Below are 21672 nucleotides of genomic sequence, written 5' to 3' on the forward strand. Positions count from 1 at the left end.
CGAGGGACTGCAGCCCTCCCCGTAGCAGGGGCAGGGGCACTGCGGCCAGCGGCTGGTGCACCTGCCGGGCCACCCACGCGGGGCGTCGATGGAGACGAGGACAGGTCTCGGGGCTGACGCCGGTGGGCCCTGTCTGCACGCTCGGGGACTGGGCCCGCCCCGCCCCCCACCCCCGGGGCCCCCGGCTTGAAGCGAAGGAGCCCAGCCCTCGCGCTGAGCCGAGGCCCAGCGGTGCCCGCATGCTCGAGCAGCTCGGGGACGGATACACACAACAACAACATTATCAACGGCAAGCGTGACTCTCGTGTATAAGAGTGTGCACCTCCTACCATCGTATCCTTTGGGGGATATGTCCCTGGTTTGCACCTTGGGGGCTATGGCCCGCTTGCCGTAAGCATGGCTGTCGTAACCGCTGTACTCAAACGACGTCTTGGAGTATTTCTCCAGCTCCTTGGCCAGGTTGGAGCGCGGCGTGGTCGTGGGGACACTGTTCCGATAGCCGTAGTGCGGGATCTCGAGCTGCTTCACAAAGCACATCGGCCTGGAAGCAAACGAGAGACAGGGCCAGCTCGCCTCCCGTGGGGCGCGCCCGGCTGCGGCGAGGCCCCGGAGCCTCGCGCTTCGATCGCGATTCTGTCTTCCCGAGACGAGGCCGAGGACCTGTCCTTACGTAACACCAATCAACTGGCTGCCTAAATATCAACTTGGCGATAAAAAGAACAAAAATAAGATACGTAACTTTTCCATCTTTTTTTTTTTTTTCTTTTTAGGGTCCCGGTGGCCTCGATGAAGAGAGGAGATGTGAGGATGAGAAAGACTCTCGCACCCATGCGTTTTCTTTTGCAGGGGTTGCAGAGAGTGAGAATTACACAGAGATGGAGGGAGCCGATGAAATGCCTTCCCTTGGAAAGCAAGAGGGAGTGAGCGAGGCACTGACAGGAACAGGGACGAGACACAGCTGGATACGAACGTATCCATCGGGACGATGGCGGGGATCAGGCAGTAATGTATTTTGACACATCTTAAGATACACTTCCAATATTTTTACTTAGTAGTCATTCATTTTTCTAGATTTTGGAATAAATTATTTAAATGGAGGAGCCCTCCCTTAGCATCTGTTCGCTGAGATGCTACTGTTGTGTGTGTGTGCGTGCGTGCGTGTGTGTGTGTGTGCACGCACACGCGCACGCATGCGCGTCCAGCTACTCGTCAGTCTCACGGGTGGGATTTTGGGCTCGTTTAGGAAACAACTTAGACTCACAGCGTCCTTCACTCTGCCTGCCTCATGTGAACATCCTTATTTACCAAATCGCCAGTACGTTTACTTCGATTTCATTAACTTAGCAGATTCACCCATCAAACCAGGACAAGGCGGCAATGACCTGAGCATCTGTTATTCGAGGCGTCTACTGGGTGATGTGGGGTGCATGGATGAGACCCTCGGCCTCCCCTCGAGGGCGGCACAGCCCGTGACACGGTTCTGAGGCCTGACAGCCGTGGGAGTCCCTGAGGAGAGGTCAGCCCCGCCAGCGTGAATGTGGCTTTGCGGGGTGTGGCCACGTGAGGGCCAGGACCCAGTGCTGAGGGGCAGGAAACTTCCAGGGCAGGGATGGGGTGGTGGGAGGGGGTGCTCCCTGGGGAGTCGCAGGAGACTGGGCGCGTGGGGTCAGGCTGGGGCCTGTTCATCCATCCTCCCAGGCCAAGGGGGTGGGGAAGGCGTGGTCCCCAGCCTTCTGCAGAGGCAGGAAGGCGGGGCACAGGCCTCAGGGAGGAGGCCCTGCTTGGTGACCAAACAGAGGCTGCTGGGCGCCAGAGCCAGGTGCGCGGAGGAGCTGGAACCTTTGGACAGGAGGCAGTGTGCTCACTTAAGGCTTAACTTCCTGTCGGGAACTTTAAAGACTTCAAAACATCGTAAGTTAAGTTACTGTAGTTTACATTCTCTTTTCCTCCTTCCTGTCTCTGTCCTGACGCCTTCGGGTCGAGTGAGCATGCCCCGTGTGGAGGCTGTGTGGGGACGCACAGTGGCAGAGGCAGAGGGCCTGTCCCCTGGCTGGGCTCGCAGGTGGGGCAGGAGGGTGGGGGTCGGGCTGCCAGCCCAGCTCGGGGCTGGGTCCTCTCCCGTGGGACACCCCGCCGCCCCACGCCCACACAGGGCGCGGAGGAGAATGTCCTGCAGTGCATGGTCATTGTCCCATGGTTTTGTCTTGTCATTTGATGTGCTTTTCCACTGTGTCCACCCACAGAAAGGGACACGTGGCTCTGAGGCCCTGGAAAGACCGGGGTGCCGTCGCTCAGGCAGAACGGGGCGGGGCTTGCGGGTGAGTCTTGTCCATCTCAGAGCCTCCTGCCGGAAGGCGGGCCGGGTACCGACCGGCGGGGACGGCTGCCTGGTGGCTGCTCGGGAAGGGGTGGCAGGGGCTCCTCTGGGCCTCCTGGGGTCTGGCCACAGGAGACGGAGGACACTAACGGAGACCCCGTCCAGCTTTCCGCAGGGCGCACTCAGTGAGCGGGCGCCACTCGCAGTCCACAGGGCCCGTGGGTGGGCGGGGCAGCCCCCAGGGGTCCTGTCGGTTCCTCGTCAGCCCTACCTTCTGCGAGATGAAGGGGCGTCAGACTGGCAACACCCCCACACAGAACAATCCAGAACACACACCAAGCTTGACTGAGGGATTATCTCTGAAGCGCAGGATCATAGAAGGCTTTTCCTCTATTACTTTTGTCTATTAAAATATTTTTCATTTTCTATGAAGATTTTAAGTGTTATATTGAGAGATATAAAAGGGGTTTAAGAACTGTGGAAAATCCTCTCAGAAAACTGAAATAACGCACAACGAAACCAAACAGGTGATCACATTGTTTGCCTGGTGATTGTTTCCAAGAGATTTGTCCCAAAGAAGCGATTTAACAGAAATAAGACTGTGCGTGCATGAGTGCGCATCATGTGCCTGTGTCTGCACATGTGTGCATGCATATGCGTGTGCTCGCACACGTGTGTGCACGTGGTCATGCATGTGTGCATGTGCGTGCACTGCACACACAATGCATCTACATGCGTGTGCATACGTCCGTGCATGTGCATGCATGTGTACATGTGTGCACACATGTGTGCGCCATGCCTCTGCATGTGTGCGTGTGTGCACACGTGTGTGTGCGTGCGTGCGTGTGCTTATAGATCTCTCTCTCTAGCAGTAAAGCTGAAATCACCACAAAGGCTCAGGGCTGGCCCCCCACTCAGGCAGTGGTGGCACCTCCCGCAGGGGACGACCTGCCTGTATCCATGAAGACCCCAACCACGACCCCTGCCTGCACAGGGACGCGCACCTACGTGTGGCTAGAAGGGCAGGCCACACAGCGGCCGTGAAAGCGCCCACGCGACAAGGGTCTGATGGGCGTGTGCGGGCACGGGGCCAGCCTCGTCCTCCCCGGCCTCTCCTGGTAACTGTCCTCTTTTAAACTTAAGGAGTCAGTGGGTTGAAGCAGACGACCCTGAGATCTTCCGCAGCCTGAGACCCAATGACTGAGTTTCGGGGTGCGGGTACGTCACCAGCCTCCCTTCGCGTCAAGGGCACGCAGCACCGGGCCCGCCCAGCCCTCGGGCGTGTGACCGGGCCTTTCCCACTGGGGGGCCCGTGCTCCCGGGTTTGCACAGACGTTTTCAAAGCTGCTACCACCACCTCCCGTGCGTCTTAGGACAAACCTGCTCCGGCTCCTCCTTAGCCCGCGAAGCTCCCCTTCGTCCGGCATTCACGGGCCACGCGGCAGCAGGGCCAGAAAGAAAACCAGAGACGATTCCGGCCACTTCTCTCATGAAAAACTTAGCATCGGTCGAGGAGACCGCCCTCCCCCGGCCCACCCCAGCACAGCAACTTTAACGGCACCGGCCGCCAGCGTCCTTCCTGTCACTAAGCGTGGCCGTCACCTCACGCAGAGTCCCGGGCGCCGGGCTGTGGACGGAACTCAGGGCGTGGGCGCTGTGCTCGGTACCTGAGCACGCGGTCGGAGGCCTGGCTGGACTTGGGCACGTCGCAGCTCTGGTGCTTCTCCTGGGCCTTTGCCAGCTTCTCCGCGGCAGCGATGGGGCATCCGGAGAGGCTGCAACGACAGAGCGGGCTGCTGTCTCCTCCGACGGCTGGGCGGCACAGCGGTCCGGCCACCCCTCCCCCACGCCCTCAGGCAGACCGGAAGACCCCGAGGGGCGGGGCGATGTCCAGCAGGTCGGGTCACGGGCGCGGTCATGCCTGCAGCAGGCCTGTCCCCCTCGGGCTCTGGCAGGCAGTGCCGTGCCATGGGCACAGTCCTCTGGCTTGCCCGGCGACAGCTAGGCAAGTTACAGGGCAGTGCAGGGAGCGTAGCTGGTAACACGTTAGATGCGGCTTCCGTTCTGGGGCGGCCTGTGGACGAGACAGGGCCGCCCTGCTCGGGGGGCTGTTTCCAGAAGGCCCAGGAGGGCGCTCTCTGAGCTGGCCCTGTGGGCACGACGGCCACGGTATGGGGCTTGACCTCCCAGGGAAGAGAAGTGGAAGGGGGACACAGAGTCACCGCGAGGACTGGCGTGAATGTGTCTCAGAGCCGAACATTTACGGAGGAGACACCGGCTTCCCCTTTGTGTGCGCGCATCCTGCGATCACGGAGCCTGCTGTCCGCGTGACCGCGCGCCTCTCTGCACGGGTGTGCACGGCCCTCCATCCCCATGTGTCAGGCTCAAAGCCACAGGCTGGGTGGCGGCACCGGCCCCGCCTGCAGAACGAGCCAGGAAAATCTCCCAAGGGCTCAGGGTTGTGACTCGTTTCATTAGAAACTTAGCACGAGTAACCAAATTTGCCAGTCGGACCAGCGAGTGTCACGGCGGCAGCCACAGCGGCTGGCTCCGTCTAGACACGTTTGACAAGGGCCAAGGAGCTGGAAGGCAGGCGGACGCCCAGCTGTCGCCGAGCTCCCGAACGAAAGGGATCCCACCGAGCCGGACGCGGGCAGCGGCCAGCGAGGCCGGCATAAGGGAGGCATCAACCGTTCGGGATTCCCAGCCCAGGAGCAGCCCGTCCCCCAGGCTCACGTCTGTGCCACAAGCCCCCGATGGCGCTCCGGACATCTGCTCATGCTCGGTGACAGCCACGCTGGTGGCCGGGCTTTCAGCAGGGATCAGGGGAGGGCGAGTTCAGTCATGTGCTACGCAGTGTTCCTGGGCCCTAAGTCCCACCCCATCCGAGGCATGCGGCCCAGCCCGGGGCCCCTGGAGGGCAGGGAGGCTGGCCGTGTCCTGCCTTGTCACTGCAAATGACAGGGGTGGGGTTCATCTTAGATGATATAGCGAGGGCAGACCTCCCGGGGGCTGCCACCGTTCAAAATGGGGTCGGGGAGAGCGGTGACTACAGGAACCCCCGGTGTGCAGGTGCGGGCCTCTGTCTGCCCTGAGCGCCCCGTGCCCGCAGCCCACTCCTGCGAGGAAGTGCCGGCCGGGCCCTGCGGGCAGGACGAGGGGCCGTGCTCACCTTCTGTGCGAATTCCTGTTGCTGTTCACGTGCCCTCGCCCTGTGCAGCCCGGAGTAGGACACTTGAGGACGTTCTCATGCATGGCGAGGACTTGGCAGGAGAGGCAGAGAGAACAGCGCGGCGTTAAAACACGGAGGTGGTCAGACACGTGAACGGGCGTTTACACAGAGCTGGTCGGTTTACGACCAACGCCCACACACACGCGTGACGGGCACGGCCGGGAACACAGTGGGGAGGAGGAGGCGGTCTCCACCTTGCTCCAATGGGCATGTGAGGCGGGGTGCGCTGTGGGGGGCAGCTGAAGGTGGGGGATGTGGGGACCTAACTGTCCCAGGTGCCACAGGGAAGCAAGGGCCTCCGAACAGTCTCCCCCTCAGGCGCTCGGGGCCGACTGGCCACGCAGCAGCATGCGGACGAGGACCGGCCTGTGCCCCGGCGGCACGCGGCGTGACGGAGGCTGGTCGGGGTGGCGAGAGAGCCTCCAGCCTTGTTTGTAAATAAACTGACTCGATAATGACTTTCCACCTGGGAATTAAGGACTTTGCTGTTTTCCAGACGGACCGAGCCAGAGTAGTGAGTGGCGTGCAGGTCAGGAAGCGGGAGGCAAAGCCCGCGGCCAGCAGGGCAGAGGGGAGCCGCCGGCCGCTGCCAGGAGCCGGTGCTCGGTGCGGCCCTGCGGCTGCGGGGGCCTGGCTGCCTGTCGGCCTCGCTGTCCTGGTCCCCAGCGAGCTCACGTCTGCCCTGGGCTGCGGTGAAAGGTGTGTGGGCCAGCGGCCAACGGTGGATCGTCTCCGGCCCACGACACTGGCCCCAGCACGGCTGGCCACGAGCTCAGGGCGAGTCCTGTGGCGGGAACCGAGGGCTGGGGAGCACGGGTCCCCACACGGGTCCCCTCGCCACAATCCTGCATCCACAGCACATCGCCTCCCTCCTGGCCGCTCCTGGAAACCAGGGCCCACGCCGGGTTCATCTCTGTAGTTCTCACGGCTCAGCAGACAGCGACCAGACAGTGAGTCGGCCTCCGGCTCGCGCCGTGTGGGGACCTGGCTGCAGCGGGGTCCCGGCACGGCGCCCGAGCCCCTGTCGCCGTGCCCCTGCCTTCGGTCTGCACCTCGCCTGGCCCCTCCCTTTTCCTTCGGGGTCCTGCTGGGCCCACGTCGCTCATTCGTTACTACCTGCTCGTCGTCCTGGTACACCCCACAAAACCTCCGGCGAACGACGGCGTCCCTCTCGCGCTAACAGACAGCTTCCCTCCCTCATCTGTCATGCTCGGCTCCCCAGGAGAAAGTCTCCCCTGGAGAGGACAAAACCTCTCAGCTCGTCCGTGGGGCAGGTCTCAAACTGACTGGCCCCCGTCTCCTGCTACGTGACATGCAGCCTCCTGCCGTCGGCAGGGCCCTGCGTGAGCCAGGGCGCACTGGCCACCCTCTGGCCAGCTCTGCACCCCCTGCCCCGCACGCACCCCTCGCTCCTGCGGCTCGCACGCCCTAACTCGGCACTGTGCCCTCACGCTGTCCCCGAGCTGTCTGCGGCAGGCTTCTGCTCCACGAGCCCCCCGCCCTCTGCACCCCGTCCTCCTGGCCGTCTTTGTCCCGGATGGTCTTGGATGCCAGGCATCCTGGCTTGTGCTCTCGGGGCTCCCCTGCTGCCAGCCCCTCCCCTGCTTCGCGGCCCCCATCGCGTTGCCACTCGCTCCGGCCCCCTCTCTAGGTGACTCCACTCTGCTGCCAGGGGCACTGCTCTGGGGACAGCCCCTGGGCCCCCGTGCCCCGGACCTCCTCCAGGTCCCCAGAGCCTGCTGTAAGTGGGGGGATCCAAGTCACGACGTCCCCTGTCGGACGCCCCTACACCTGTTCCTGTTTGTCATGCTTCTGTCCCTGCCGGGGGGAGCCCTCGCCTTCCCTCGACCCACGCCTCCCCCCCCCATGCAGGACGGCCTCGGGCCCTGCCGGCCTGACCGGGACCCGGCCCCGCCGCCCGCGCCCTGCGCTGCCTCCTGCCTGCCCGGTCGCCTCCGTGGACTCGGGCGGCGCTCACATGGGACCAGCTACGGCGGCCTCAGCCTGGCCCTGGGGGCGGGCGTCCCCTGGTGTCCCACGGGGCCTCACGCGCACGTCCACCTCGGCAGGGCGGGGCGGGGCGCCCCGGGCCCGAGCGGGGTCCCCCTCAGCACCGTGTCCTGTTCCTAGCAGCGCACTGCAGACGGGGTGTGGCCTGCGTCGCCGACGACCCCGGGAGTGGAGCGTGTTTGCACCTTTACATGTTACAAGGAACTGCACACGCGTGACCCCCGAGGGCCAAGCTGCGACTGGGTACGTAGTGAGGAAGGCGTGCAGAGAGCATGCGACACGCCTGTGTCACACGGCTCGTCAGGGCGGCTGGCGGAGCAGTCCCCGGGTTCGGCAGGGACGATGGGCTTGGGACGCAGACAGACGTGGGCTCGGGGCCTCGCTCGGTTCTCTGCTTGGGCAGCTTAGCGGCTGCTCGCATCGGACCGCAGGACCCTGGGCGTCCCTGGTTGGCTGGGCGCCGTGGTGAGCCCTGGAGGGGGTGATGGCGCCTGCGCCTCCCTTCCCTCGTTTGCAAAGAGGGCCAGCTCGCCCTGCGGGCGTCCTGGGGGCTGAGTGGGTGTCTGTGCTCGGAACATGGAGGCCGCTGTCACGCACCGCGGCGCCCCTGCTCTGGCAGCGCGTGGGCAGCGCGTCCAGGCGCCTACCGTCCGCTCGCAGGGTGGCCACGGGGAAGGCGGCTCGTCGCCGTCAGCAGCCGTTTGAGAACAAGGACCCACACTGGCTTCCGAAATCGCTTTACCTGAAAATGTCCCGCTGAGCCTGCTTGCTAAGCCTCGGCCGCCACCGTGAACTGTTCTCGGTTCTGACAGATTCGCCTTTTAAGCACCCCAACATTTTAATGGGACAATCCTCAGAGCCCCTCTAAACAGTCAGCTAGCTGGTCACCTCGTCACATCTCAAGCCAAGCTGCCGCATTCCGCACGAGAGACGGTGTCTCGCGGCGTGAGCGGCTGCCTGACTCGCCTCACACGCACGGTCAGCCCCGAAATGTGTGCAGTCAGTTCTGAAAATGCGCCGTTTCCCTGAGCGACCAATTCCAATTGCATTTAAATACTTGGCACACTTTTTGTGCTGAGAGAGATAAACAAAACAGGTGTACATTTCAGCTCTGAAAAAAATTTAGTTGTTTTCATAGATTTATTGCATATTCTCAGAACCTGATTAAAATGAAGGTGTGGGATCGAGACCGACCTGCCTTAAACCTCCTGATTTACGGTTTTGTCATGCTGAAATGCCGGGACGATGGTGAGATGGAGCAAGCTTTTCAAGCAGAAGGCAACAAAACACAAACCCCAAGTGTGGACCCCTGTGTGTGCAGAGGCCAGGACGAGTGGGTGAGGGGCAGACGGCCCCCCGGGGCTGGAGGGGCTGCTGCAGCGGCTGCCTGCACTCAGCCCGGCGATTGGCGAGGCGAGACGTGACTTGCCCGAGGTCGCAGAGAACGTCAGAAATGAAACGAGGCCCAGAGCCCAGGCCGGCCTGCTGCAGGCACGCGGCAGGAGGGCACTTAGCGGTCAGCCACCCGGCCGCCGGCGCGGCACGCGGGGGGTGGCGGGGCGGGGGGTGGCGGGGAACCCATCGGCCTCCACGGGACACACGCGCCACGTGAGCCGCCCATCGGGACAGGTGGAAACGACACAGGTGGGGGTGGGGGGCAGCCGGAGGTGTGTGTGCAAGGGGTCGGTGGAACGCAACTTACTTTCTGGAGGGACCCTATCTTTGTGCGGGCATCCGGACAGACTGCGGTGATGCGGGTACAGCCCGGTCACGTGGCCGGTTCCATCGCACCCTGGGGTGGGGCACTTGCTCTCTTTCTTTTCTGCTCTCGAGGGATCTAAAAGCGACAACAGGTGTCAAGAGAATGAATTCTTTACCCTTTGAAGACAAATGTGATTATTTCGCAAGCTGAAGAGATCGTGATCAACACAGAAATAAGGCAGGTGTGACATCAGGCTTTGCACGGGTCTTCGGTGGTGGGCGATTTTTTTTTTTACCTTAAACAGTGTAATCATGAATCATAAAATACCTCACTTTCTAAGTAAATAAGACAAGACTGTCCCTACCTGACCCCTTAATGGTTTTCCCGTGTTACGTGATAAGCTCAGAGAACTCAGCATCAACCGTGAGGACACACTGTGCTCCTCAGAGAGGGAGGCCACGCGGGGGCAGGTGGGCGCTTCGCGCAGCTCCCCGGGGGCCCTGGCGCCCACACGCGCTGGCGGACGCCCTCCCTGCCGGCGGCAGGCGCTCCCGGGCGCAGACCCGGTGGCGTGGATGCATTTCTCCTGCAGCTCTGCGTGGGTTTTCTGAGAACAAGCCCAGCCCTTCTACCCCGCCTGGCAGGGGGACACGCAGGCGGGATGTCTCGGGAGCTGCGGGCGCAGCCGCTGCTCTGGCTTCTGGGTCTGTGCGCGGGGGTGGGGGCGGGGAGGGGGGTCGAGGACAGCTCTGGGACGGGGCGCGTCGTTTGCTCCACTGGTGGAGATGCTGAGACGCCATGACAGGGCTAAAAAGTCACTCCGCACCCAGGACGGACCGTGGTCCTCAGACGTGCAGAAAACAGCGGTGGGCACAGCGCTCGGGTGCAGCTCAGGGCACGCGCACGGCGAGCGTGCAGGACTCTGGGCCGGCGCCGGCTTCCGCGCGTCGGCCGTGCAGCCTGTCGGCAGCTGGTGACGGCTGCGACTTGGTCCGGCTACAGTTCCAGCTCTCTGGGGTTGAAGATTTTCATACTGATATCTAATTAATCAAGCTAATCATGATTGTTAGAAAATGCACGTTTTACTTTTGGTTGAGAGTTCATTTTGTAGTAAGAGAAAAGCTTGGTCTAAAATCTTTAGACCTGGACACGCGTTTAAAAGTGAGCCGCTGCACCTCGGAGTCCGGACGTCGTGCTGGGGCCCCTCCTGCCGCGCAGGCCAGAGGCCTCGCGGTCCCTTGCTTCGTGAGTAATTTCACAGTAACAGCAGCATGACATGATTAGCATGATTAGGAAATAATATACGCACAGTAACAGCTACAAGGAAAAATAGCGCTGTCTTAAGATAATAGAGGTATAATTTAAACTCATAAGCTGGATATAAGTGACTTTTAAAGGATAAAAGTATGAACTGTAACTATTGTTAATCATCCAGTGACTCTTTTTCATCAGGACCCTTAAATCTCCTGAGCAGTGACATCGTTCACAGACTCGAAGGGGCTCGGCGTGGAGCAGAGGCTCGGGGCGCGACAGCGTGTACTCTCCTCTCGATGCGCGACCCTGCCGGGCGGGGCCGCTGGCCTCACCCCTCCCTCCCTCGCTGTCTTACTTCTCACGATCCAAATTCATCTAAAACCAATTACTGGAGCAAACACAAAACAACCAAGCGAGCAAACAGGCCAGCACGTCAACCGAAAACAGCGTCCAGGAGAACAACCACCTGCAGGATCTGGCTCGTCCCTGCTGCGCCCTTCCGAGTAGATGCTTGAGAAGACAGGAGTTTCGGGATGAACCCCTTTTCTTTCAGCTCAAAGTTTTGGAAAGGTTGCTCGTTTATAACGTGACTCACTTCGAGAAGGCTCTGGCGCGAGTGCTCGCATCGTGAATGACGAGAGGGAGAGGCTGACGGGGAGCCTGCGGCACGTGTGCGCGTGGGGGCGGCGAGCAGGGCGTCCGCCTGCACCCCGCTCGGGCATCCTCGCTGGGCTCTGTCTATTCGATGCTGAACATAACCACAGGCATCGTCAAGAGAAACTCGGGGGCAATGTGGAACATTCTGGTAAGACGGAGGTGAGTTGTGGTCAGGGGGACAGGTCTGGGGAAGCTGGGGGAGGGGAAGCCGACCCCCCGCCCCTCCCCCACAGCAGGGAAAAAGCGTGTCTCGGTGTGCACGGTTTGTTCCCACCCTGTCCCCACTGACTTCGGAGAAGCAAAAGGTTCGAATCCCATTTCTCAGAACAAAAACAAAACAAAATAAAATAACAATAATAAAACAAAACGAGTTGAAGGCTACAGGAAGCTCGGACACCAAGGGAGCCCCACGCCAGACGCCGCATTTCCGGGGCCGCCCAGTGCCCCGCGGGGCTCGAGGACGGAAGGCCAATGTGCGTGCGTCCACCGAGCGCCGGGAAGGGACCCCGCTCCTTCCTAAGAACGTGAGAGACGATTCTGAGACTTTCGCCTGGGCTGCACCGCACGCCGGGCGAACACGCCATTCCCTCACACGCACTGTGCCCACCGCGGCCCGGCGCCCCCGAGCCGGACTCGCCACCCCCGGGCCAAGGCCGTGTTCGGGGGCGCTCGGCACCGGGTCCGTGTGCCGGACCGGCGTCCTCGCTCAGGCACCTGCCGCATCAGGAGCCCGGTGGGCCCTGGCTGAGGCTCGTCCCCCACTGGGGTCTGGCCAACTGGCCACAGCGGTCTGCGCACACATGGAGAGGAGAGTACACACCTGGGTCACAGCAGAAACAACGGTTCCCACGGCCGCTTGAGCTGATAAGCGACTGGTTCTCAAACCAAATTCCTGAACCTCATTATCAGAGCCACAGCGAGGAAGCTCAGTATGAGGAATGGAATAAAAGACAAAGCAGCATTTTTTGGGTATTCAGATAAAGGAACTAAGGAGTCGTCGCTTCTACTCCTGCAGTTGCCCCTTACTTGGTTCTAAGAGAGTCCTGGCATCGAAACGCCCGCAGGCCGAGGTTCTGCGCGGGACGAACCACAACCTACCTCGTGCTGCCAGGCGGCACGGCTGCTATCGCAAACAGGAAGCCAGACTTTCGGGCTGGAAACACCACGTCAGACACGGCGACGAGGGACGTACCTGGTTCCATGAAGCGGTAACCGCTAATGTGTGCCCACGCGCCTCACAGACGGAAATCCCATTAAGACCATCGCCTTGGCCGCCTCTGAGCGTTTCATAATAAAGTAAGCGCCGTGACCACTTCCACAGTGGGATGGAAGCAGCGAGGGCAATGACCACAGCACACGGCTGCCGCCGGCCTCGGCCTGGGCCACGCCTGGCACGGCGAGTGGCCCCCGCGACGGGCGCCTGCAGTCACGCCCTCGCCTCACACCGTCGGCCGTGCCCTTCCTGCCCAGTTTCTATCAGGGATGTTTTCTACAGCGGAGGTTTTATCGATAACTGTCATTTGATGATAATTTTATAAATCACGATGCCACCCATCAATCCAATTCGTAAAATATGTGTGCCATCCCTGACGGACTCACATAAGCCCTTGCGACTCAACAGGGGTCATTTTCAGGGACACAGGCCCATCCTGATGAGGCCTGTCACAGGATGCATTGTGCTCCTGGCCTTCCACCCAAACACGCGTTTTCCATGGAAATACCATCTTCCTCGTCTGCTCTGAGAATATGACATTGAGCTGCTTTGTGTGATTCTGACAAATGTTTTATTCGCTCTTCAGAAACAATCACAAAATATAACTCTGGCATGAACTCTAAGAAATATGCGTGAGATTGGTAATTTAGTGAGATGCAGACTTTACCTGCTTTACCTTGGACCTGACCCGATTTACTCTAGCTCATGCTCTCACGAGGCAACTTACGTCAGGCGGAAATATTACCTTGACCATAGTATGGCTTTTTGACATGGCTGTCACTGGACTTGGGCTTTCTCTCCTCCCCGGGGAGTTGCCGCGGAGACTGCTCCTCGTAGGGCCGCACACTGTCCCGCCTACCGGCCTCCATTGCCATTTTCTCCCTCATGGCCTTCGCTCGCTCCGTCTCCAGAGCGATGGCTTTCTCCAGGAGGGTCAGGTTGCCCTTGGTCATGTCGAACACTTCCTCAGACCTGTCCGAGGTCACGGAGGCCGTGTCGTCGTCTCTCTCGTGATACCCGTCCTCCTTTGCACAGCTGGAGAAAGTTCTAGATCTGGGGCTCAACTGCTCCTCGAGCCTCATCAGGTTCATCATGTCGGAGTAGTTCCTGTCGGGCGTCCGGCCCGAGAAGTCGTCGTCCGGCCGGGCGTGGGGGCGGGCGCCCAGGCCGGGCTGCGGGCCCCGGTCCTGCGGGCTGCTCTCGCTCAGCTTCCGGGCCAGGTCGAAGCACTGGTTGCGCAGGCACTCCAGGCTGCTCAGGCACACCTCCTCGTCACTCTCCTCCGCCATCTTCTCCACGAGCCCGTTGTTCGCGGGCTTCCCGAGCATCGCGTAGCTCACGTTCCGGTTGTCCTGCGGGGACGCGGTGTCCGCATAGCCCCGGTCGCCCACGCCGTCGGCGAGCACCACGCCGTGGCCCTGCGCCAGCAGCTTGAGGGAGTCCACGGTCTCCCGGACGACGTCGCTGTCCAGGTCCAGGCTCAGCTCGCCTCTCCGGCCCGGGCCGTCGTTCTTGTCGCTGTCGTCCTCCAGGCTGTTGGAGGTGTTGCTGTTCATCTCCGACTCGGTCCGGGCCCGGTACGCGGCATCCTCGGCGATCTTGCCGAGGTTCAGCAGGGACTTGGCCACCAGCTCATCGTAATTATCGTACTCGTCGTTATTGTTATCATCCTTTTCTGCGTCTTGCATTATTCGACTATTGTGACAATTCATTTGATGGTCTTCTGCAAAGAAAATAAAAAAAGGACAAAAAAGAAAAGAAAAGAAAAAAATGGCTAGAACTTGAAGTTAAGTTGCAACAGCATGGACAGCAAGTCAACGGCAAGTCACACCCTGCGCCCGCACGACAGGGCCGAGGCCCGCGCGCGGCTCCACTGGCTGCTAAACCGCCTGCTGTGAACCACTAAGTCCTCGTTCGATCTCAAGATAAACCAGCACACACAGTAAACATGACTTTGAAATATGAATTGTTCATTACTTCTGAATTTAAAAAGTGATTGATTGATTTTCTTTATCGGCTTTAATAGTCACAGCCCAAGCAGGCGCCTAGCAGTTACACTCATCCCACCGCTGGACTGCATAGGAGTTCGTGAACTTTCCTGCTTCGACTCGTGAGCAGGTGTGCGCAGCAACAGGAGGTAAACGGTTTGTGCGCACAGTGGGGCACGCGGAGGCAGCCGCAGGTTCTCGGGGGGCCACGCGCCACCCGCGCGGTGCGCGCAGGACCAGAAGCTCACATCTGGGCTGAGCTCAGAGCTGTTCCGACTGTGGCACCTTAGAGACGATTTACGGGGATGCACAGGGGAGCACGGGAATGCCCGAGGAACTGCGATCCCCACGTGAGAACCTCAGCCGGTCTGAGAAAACGGGAGGGGAAAAGCTCATAGTGACCGAAGGCCTAGAAAACACAGGACGGCGACGAGAGGGTGGCCCCGTGCCGCACGCAGCACAGCACTGAGCTGGACGCGTGGAGCCGAGACACTCGCCCACCTCGCCGCCTCCACACAGCTGAGCGGGATAACGCATGGACGACCGCCACCTCGGCCTCAACAAAGTGCTCAGGAAGCTTGTTGGCACGTGTTCGGAATGACACAGAGCCCTGCGTTTCCTCTAAGCTGCATCCTGCCGGACAGTGAAGGAGCTCCCGGGGCGCGCGGCTCTCTCCACCACGCTCCGAATGACACGGGGAGCCTCGTTCGTGCCCTCCCCCCAGACTGGCTTCGGTCAACCACATGCCACTGTCACATCTGCCCTTTGTCTCCGTGGCAGCAAACAGCGTCAGAGGAATTCTGAGAGTCTGTCGTGAGCCGGAGGACTGAGCCTTGCGGCCTGAGTGCTGGCTCCGGGTGTCCCCAGGGCTTTCGTTATGGGTTTGATGCTCTTCCCCCAGAAAGGGCATAGGGCTTTTCGTTGGTGGAACAGAAGATACGCCACGAGATCAAGAATGGAAGACAACATCCTTCCAGCCCACACACCGATCCGACACATTTTCAAAATCTCCCGATCCTTCTAAACATCAGCAAATCAAACTTGCCATGTGGTAGTCACAGGCTATCAGCGCCTGAAACAAAATGGTGCCTCTTCTGAATAATCCGGCTGAACCCTGTTCCTTAGCATGAGGACATGCGCACTCTCAAAGAGCAGCAAGAGAAAGGGAACCCCACCAGCGAACGCCATCGGGCATAACCAGCCCTCTAAACCCCGGAGCCCACCTACCACGCGTGCCGCTCGCCCGGCCCGGGGCTCAAGCTTTTAAGAATGTTGGGTAATCCTGTCCTTGGTCTTAGCTTCCAGGTGAGCACGGAGCGTCCTGTAGGCCGACCCACCCCACAGGCCTCCCGCAGCCCCGCGAGGCCCACCGCCCGCCCGCCCACCTCCGCCTGCCGACCCCTTTGCTCGACAGGCGCAGACGGGCTCTGCTTCTGGTGCAACCTGCCTGCGCCTCACGCAGACCACAGGGTGCGTCCGTGCCATAACCAGCCCTCTAAACCCCAGAGCTTCGAGCCGGTGGCTATTTAAAAAGTGCCACCGGCAACAGCACACATCCCCCGAATGACCGGCGCTGGGGTACAGCGTGGGGTGCGGGGCACAGACGCACACCCACAGACTGCGCTGGTGGCCCCGAGTGTGGACGGAGAAGTGCGAGTCTCGCTTCCGCAGAGTCATGACACACTGTCTCTAGACGCTCGAAGCGCGTTACCGAGAGCCGACTCGCGTCCCGGCTCCGGTCCCCAGGCGCCCCGCCCCCTCCCTGCTGCTGCTTTCTGGGGGGCTGGGGGGCGGATTTGAGGTCTGGCTGCCCTGTCCTCTGACGCGGGCCAAATCGAATGACCCCGCCTCAAGGTCCGACGCCGGCATCTCAGCGTTTGGGTTTACCAGTGTATCAGGCACACGAACCGGAATTTTGGGAGGTGATTCTTCCACATTGATTATAAAAAACTATTTATAAGTAGCTGAATTTTCTCCCACTAAGGCAAGCAGCAGTGCTGCGCGTGAGTCACGTCTCCCCGCACCAGAGGAACCCTCCCCCACTCCTATCGCACACAGACTGATGTGTCATTGTCACAGCTCTGATGGGCCTGGGGAACCCAAACAGAATACGGCTCATCTACTCATTTAACAACCGTTACACAGCCCTGCTTTAAGTGACAATGTCCTGGCTTCCACGGAAGTCACGCTGTAGTTGGTAAAAGAGGTAGAAACGGATGGAAAACAACTATAAACTATGATGTTAGGTAATGACTGTGCTTTGGGGGAAAATGAGCAGAATACGGGGAAAGGACCAGGACAGGGTGGTAATTTAGCAGAGACCCCGGCGGGGCCCCGTGGGGAAGGGGGCATCTGGGCAGAGACGTGAAGAAGTGACGAGTGAGCCACGTGGACGTGCAGCTCTGGTGTGATCGAGGAAACGGGTTTTTAACATTATGAAATTCTGACTAAGCTAAATGCAGACTTATTGGATTTAATTTGCTCACGTCTGAGTAACCGCGCTTGGCTGGCGCGTCCACGTGGCCCGCAGAGGGGCGGCCCCCGGACGCTCGGTGGGCGCCGGGCCGCGGCCGGGGCGGCGTGCGCACGGCGGGGCACGTGCCGCGTCTCCGCGCCTTCGCGCGCCCGACACGCGTGCCGCCAGCCGGCCACTGTGCGCGCAGCACGGAGCCCTCGCCTCCCCGCGTCCGCGGCTCCGCCGCCCCCGGCCTAGGAAGAGGGGTGCACGTCGCCCACCCAGCTCTCGGGGGCCACCCCTCCACTCGGCTTTCCATGAGCACGGCCCGCAGAAGGCGCTCAGGGCAGCCCCGGCGCCCGGAGGAGTGTGAGGAGTGGCCGGGCCGGGGACGGCGGAGCTGGCAGGCAGTCCCTGAGCCCGTCCCCGCCCTGCCCCCACCCCTGCAGACCGCTGCGAGCTGGCAGAGGAAGGCCCCGGCTCGGCCTGCTGCGGGCCCCCCTCCGCCCCCCACGCCCCCTCCCGTCTGCTGCTGGACCTCGCACCTGCAGGCGGCGGTGCCTGCTGCTGCCCAACGGGTCAGCAGCGCCGTCAGAACCACTACGGTTGCCTGCGGCGGCCAATCGCCCTCCTGGTTTTTAATGTCCATTTTATAAGTTAACATATGATTTAACAATTTCCATTACACTAAATGAGACAAACTGAAGGAAAAATAACTCTCGCAAAGCCCCCGAGTTGCGTAACCTTCTGTGATATAGAAATTGTGAGCTGCGTCTCTTTCTTAAAGCTCGTCTCCATTTGCGATCTGAGTTAATGGAATGTGAATGAAGGAAGTGCTGTTTACTCATGAAGTTTTGAGGGGCTTTCTACTTGATGACATCTTAGGTGTGCGGCTTATCTCAGCCGGGGGACGTGTGAATGTGAGCGTTATGTTCCCACCCTGACAACGAGCTATTTGAACGGACAGAGGGGCTGAAACATGCTGGCCAACTGCACCCCCCACGCGAAGAGCTCAGAGTCCCCAGACTGAGCGGCCACTGGGGCTCCCCCGCCAGCAGAGCGGGGTGGCCTTTGTCCCGTCTGCTCCGGGAACCAAGCAGAGGGGGACGGTCTGCCAAACGCTGGCCCGCTGACTAGAGAACGGGCTCGGAGTGGACCGGCGGCTCCGTCGGCCTGTGTGACTGGGACCGCGCGAGAGGACCCCTGACCTTCGTGTCCGGTCACCTGTGTCCAGTCCGCGTCAGAGAGGGAGCATCGCGTCTGTTTCTGAAGGCCCTTTGGAAACGACGCTGTGCGTTTCCCTGGTAACCTGCGGTTTGCCAGTCTGCGGTAGCTGGGAACTTCCGTTCTCACGCCCGGCTCGGGTCTCCGAAGCGGCCGCCGCGGCCCGTGGCCGCCGGGCTGCAGGGGCGGAGGGGGCGGAGGGGCGCACGCACGCTTCCGCCACACCGTGCCGAGTGTCTCTCTCGGCTGTTCGGGTCCGGGCCCCCATGGAGCCAGCACACTTCTGGGTACACCGAAAATGCATCCCAGGTTTTGAAATGACCCGTCGCCATGCTGAGTCCGCTGAATGAATGCAGCCTCGATATGCGTAATTATTTGCTCCACGAGGCCACGGCCTTGGCTTCAGGGCCGGAGGAGCTGGAGCGGGCGCTGGGCCACAGGGCCACGCAGAAGCCACTCCCAGCGACAAGGGCCGCTGGCCCCCTCACGCGCTCGTCCACAGCGCAGCGTCGTTAAGCTCAGAAACCAGCCCGGCAGGAAAGACAGGCGAGCATCGCCCCCCTGAGTCTGGAGGTCAGACTGAGGCCCACCTACGGTCGGGGACTCGCCCCCCCCCCAGCCGCCGAGCACACCTCGCCCCCGGGCTCCCGTCTCCTTTCCTGAGCTGCCATTTGGAATGTGACACGAGCGAGACAAAGCAAAAAAGCTGGCAATTACGGCAAGCGGACCTTAAAAACAAGTGGAATTAAAACATATCAGAGCTATTCTCTTGCATCTTTCTCCTCATTACCATGTAAAAAAGATTTTCCCCAGTATTTTAAGCATGTACTGGCGGTACGTTCTCGGCAAGCGTCCTGGTTTGTAGTGAAACGTCTGACAATTCACAAAATATAAGATAGAATTATATTTTATAATTATGCAAAGTTCATTTGCATGAAGGAAGTTTGATTTCTATCCCAGACTGATACCTAGAAATGTCTAATTCTGCATTTACCCATTTAGAAGTGATGGAGCCACACGCCGCAGCAGGGTCTGCATGCTTAGCCTCCAGAAACACCGCCCTCCTGGAGGCAAGGAGACAGTAATTTCTAAGGTGATAGAAATCGCGATGCTCTTCCTCCCGGCCGCACCCACGGCCGCTCTCGGGCTGAAACCTCGCACACTAAGCACAGCGTCTGGTCTCCATGCCGGCCTCAGACCTCCCTGCCTTTCTGCTGAGTGCGGTGGGAACTGGTCGGCAGGCTCCAGTTTTCACGGCCTGCCTGCATGCCGGCTTGCTTTCCGCACCAGGGGCATACCCCAGGAGCCGTACGAGAGGGCGCCCGGCTCATCAGGAGAAGAACAAGGTCTTAGAGGGGGCTTGGGGAGCTCGGAGGCCACAGTGCACACCTGTCATCACCTTTATTCTGTCAGCGTCTTACGAAAATTCAAGCCCATCTACTGCAAATCGTCACGATGCTTTAATAACCCGGGGCCTACGGCATTATCCTGTTTAAAAAAAAAAAAAAAAAAGTGTCCTCAAAACTTTGAAATTAAAACAATTTTTTTTTTTCCTGCAAGAGACATTTACAGGGGTGGACTGGCTTGCGTCCGAAAGCAAGCCGAGCTGCCGCGAAGGGGAAGGGGCTGGCTGGAAACGCGGCTCACGCACAGGGCCGGCTCGTGGCGGGGCGGGGTGGACCGTCAGGCTCGGAGTGGACGGCGCTGCCCACAGCGCATCGCGGGGGTGTCCGCAGGGGCAGGAGAAGAGTCCCGCGGTCCTCGTCTCAAGAAAGCCCAGGGGCTGCCACGCCTCGCTCTGCACTGTCCCCCATAGCTTGCTCCGCCTTGCCCAGAGCGCTCGGGCCCGACATTCGGGAAGCTCCTAACATGATTATTGACGTTTTCCTCAAGCCACCGAGACGTGAATGCCTAAGCATGCGCCACGGGCCTCTGACCAGTCCACGTGGGAACGAGGCGCTGAAGGAGGCCGGCAAGCCTTCCCGCGGGAAGCCTCGGCTTTTTGTCTAACTGGGCCCAGCGGTCGAGCGGCTTGTCCTTCAAAGTCGGTTGTCAGAGACAGTCCCGGACCTCACCAGGAGTGGCGGGGAAGGACCTCACGTCCACGCACGCACTTCGGACACAGCACGCCAGGACGCAGGTGCGCGTCAAGGGTGGCCGTGAACACAGAGGTTTCCCCAGCCCTGCTGTGAGGACACACGCATGCACGTACTGATGCGCACGCAGGTGTGTGCGTGTGACTGATGTGCGCGTGGGTGTGTACGTGCGACTCAGAGACTTTTTTTCTCAGCGGCCGGAGCATGGAAAGAAGTCGAAACCTACCAGGCATTAAATAACCATCTAATCTACATCTCTCGAATCACGAGAATCCAAAAAGATTTTAGCACACCACGACACAGTCTTCTAAGTCGGTGACCCCTGAATAACGAGTCTCTTACTTTCCAGGATAACAAGGGAACTTTGATTTAATAAATGCAGATTTAGACCATTATAATGTATTTCAAAAAATATAGTTTTTCATGTAAAAGAGCAGCCCATGATAGTCAACTGGACAATAAACATCATTTTGATTAATTAAACATGAAGTTAGTGCAACCTGAAATGAATTATTGAGATATTCTTCCTTGCTCTTCAAATAAGCAAAAAAGAATAAAAAGAGCACTTTTGTGAGTTCTCTAGTAAGAAAAAGTGTCAATGGAGTTTGAGCATACATCCACCATTACTGACAAAATCGAACCTTTCCGAGGGATGAGCAAAACAAGAGTGAAACAGCCCCAGCCGCACATCACGGTCCCCGTGCAGGAAGGTCACCGCGACCCCGCTGGACACGTCACTGTTTGCACGCAGCTGCGACGCTGGAGGACCCCTGGAAGTCGACGCCGCGCCCCAGGTCGTAAGCAACGGCCTTCCCACCCCACGGGCTCCGGCTGCGATAACCCGGGGCTTGTGCATGGGTTTTACTTAAAACGAGCTCCCCCTGTGAACTCCACATGTTGGCTTCCAGGTGGGTGGAGCTCGCTCCACGGGGACAGGGGACGGCAGCCTGTTGGTGGGAAACTGGGACTGGGCACCAGTCGCCAGGCCGGTGGCAGCTCAAGGTTTGTCCCTGTGGCTCCACTGCGACGCCCTGGCTTCCTGCGTTAGTGGACTGTCTGCTGCTTGTGGCCATGGCCGTGTGAGCCAGCCTCTCGCACTGTCCGGGACGGTCGCCTCTCGTGCCCACCTCGCTTCTCTGTGAAAGTTACACTGTCATCTGGCTGCTACCTGCTAAGAAAATGGCACAGTCCGCCTTGGAGAGAATCTGCGACGGCCCACGGGTGAAATGGTCCCCGCAGTGTGACCGAGGACGTGAAAGGCTGACTCCACGGTGGTGACCATGGACGCCTGGTCATCAGACGCAGAAGGCCCAGCCCGTCTTCAGACACGCGGCCTCTCTCGAGGCGGAGGCCAAGCCCAGCACGCGGACCGTCCCGTGCTCGCCCCGCGCTGCGGCAGTCGCTGTGGAGGCAGCGGCCCGCGTCTGCTGGCCGTGCTCTGGGCACTGAACGCCGCAGCTCGGCGAAGCTGTTTGAGAACCGAGGCCATGAAAACGGGGGACTGACAGGCATATGCTTTTCAAA

The 21672-nt window shown here is 60.1% G+C and overlaps 1 protein-coding gene across 9 annotated transcripts in view; it reads right to left on the minus strand.

The window, feature by feature from the left end:
- MYT1L (myelin transcription factor 1 like) overlaps positions 1-21672 on the minus strand; it is a 293631-nt gene that overhangs the window by 58219 nt on the left and 213740 nt on the right. For all 9 annotated transcript variants that reach the window (XM_036224409.1, XM_036224411.1, XM_036224413.1 and 6 more), the window contains 5 exons: positions 13131-14108; positions 9262-9396; positions 5490-5580; positions 3985-4092; positions 330-541 (listed from right to left, as the gene is read on the minus strand). In XM_036224409.1, the coding sequence (XP_036080302.1) occupies positions 330-541; positions 3985-4092; positions 5490-5580; positions 9262-9396; positions 13131-14108 (1524 nt within the window). The remainder of the gene's footprint in view (positions 1-329; positions 542-3984; positions 4093-5489; positions 5581-9261; positions 9397-13130; positions 14109-21672) is intronic.

This window comes from Rousettus aegyptiacus, unplaced genomic scaffold, assembly GCF_014176215.1.
Source record: "Rousettus aegyptiacus isolate mRouAeg1 unplaced genomic scaffold, mRouAeg1.p scaffold_m13_p_7, whole genome shotgun sequence".
NCBI classification, from domain to species: domain Eukaryota; kingdom Metazoa; phylum Chordata; class Mammalia; order Chiroptera; family Pteropodidae; genus Rousettus; species Rousettus aegyptiacus.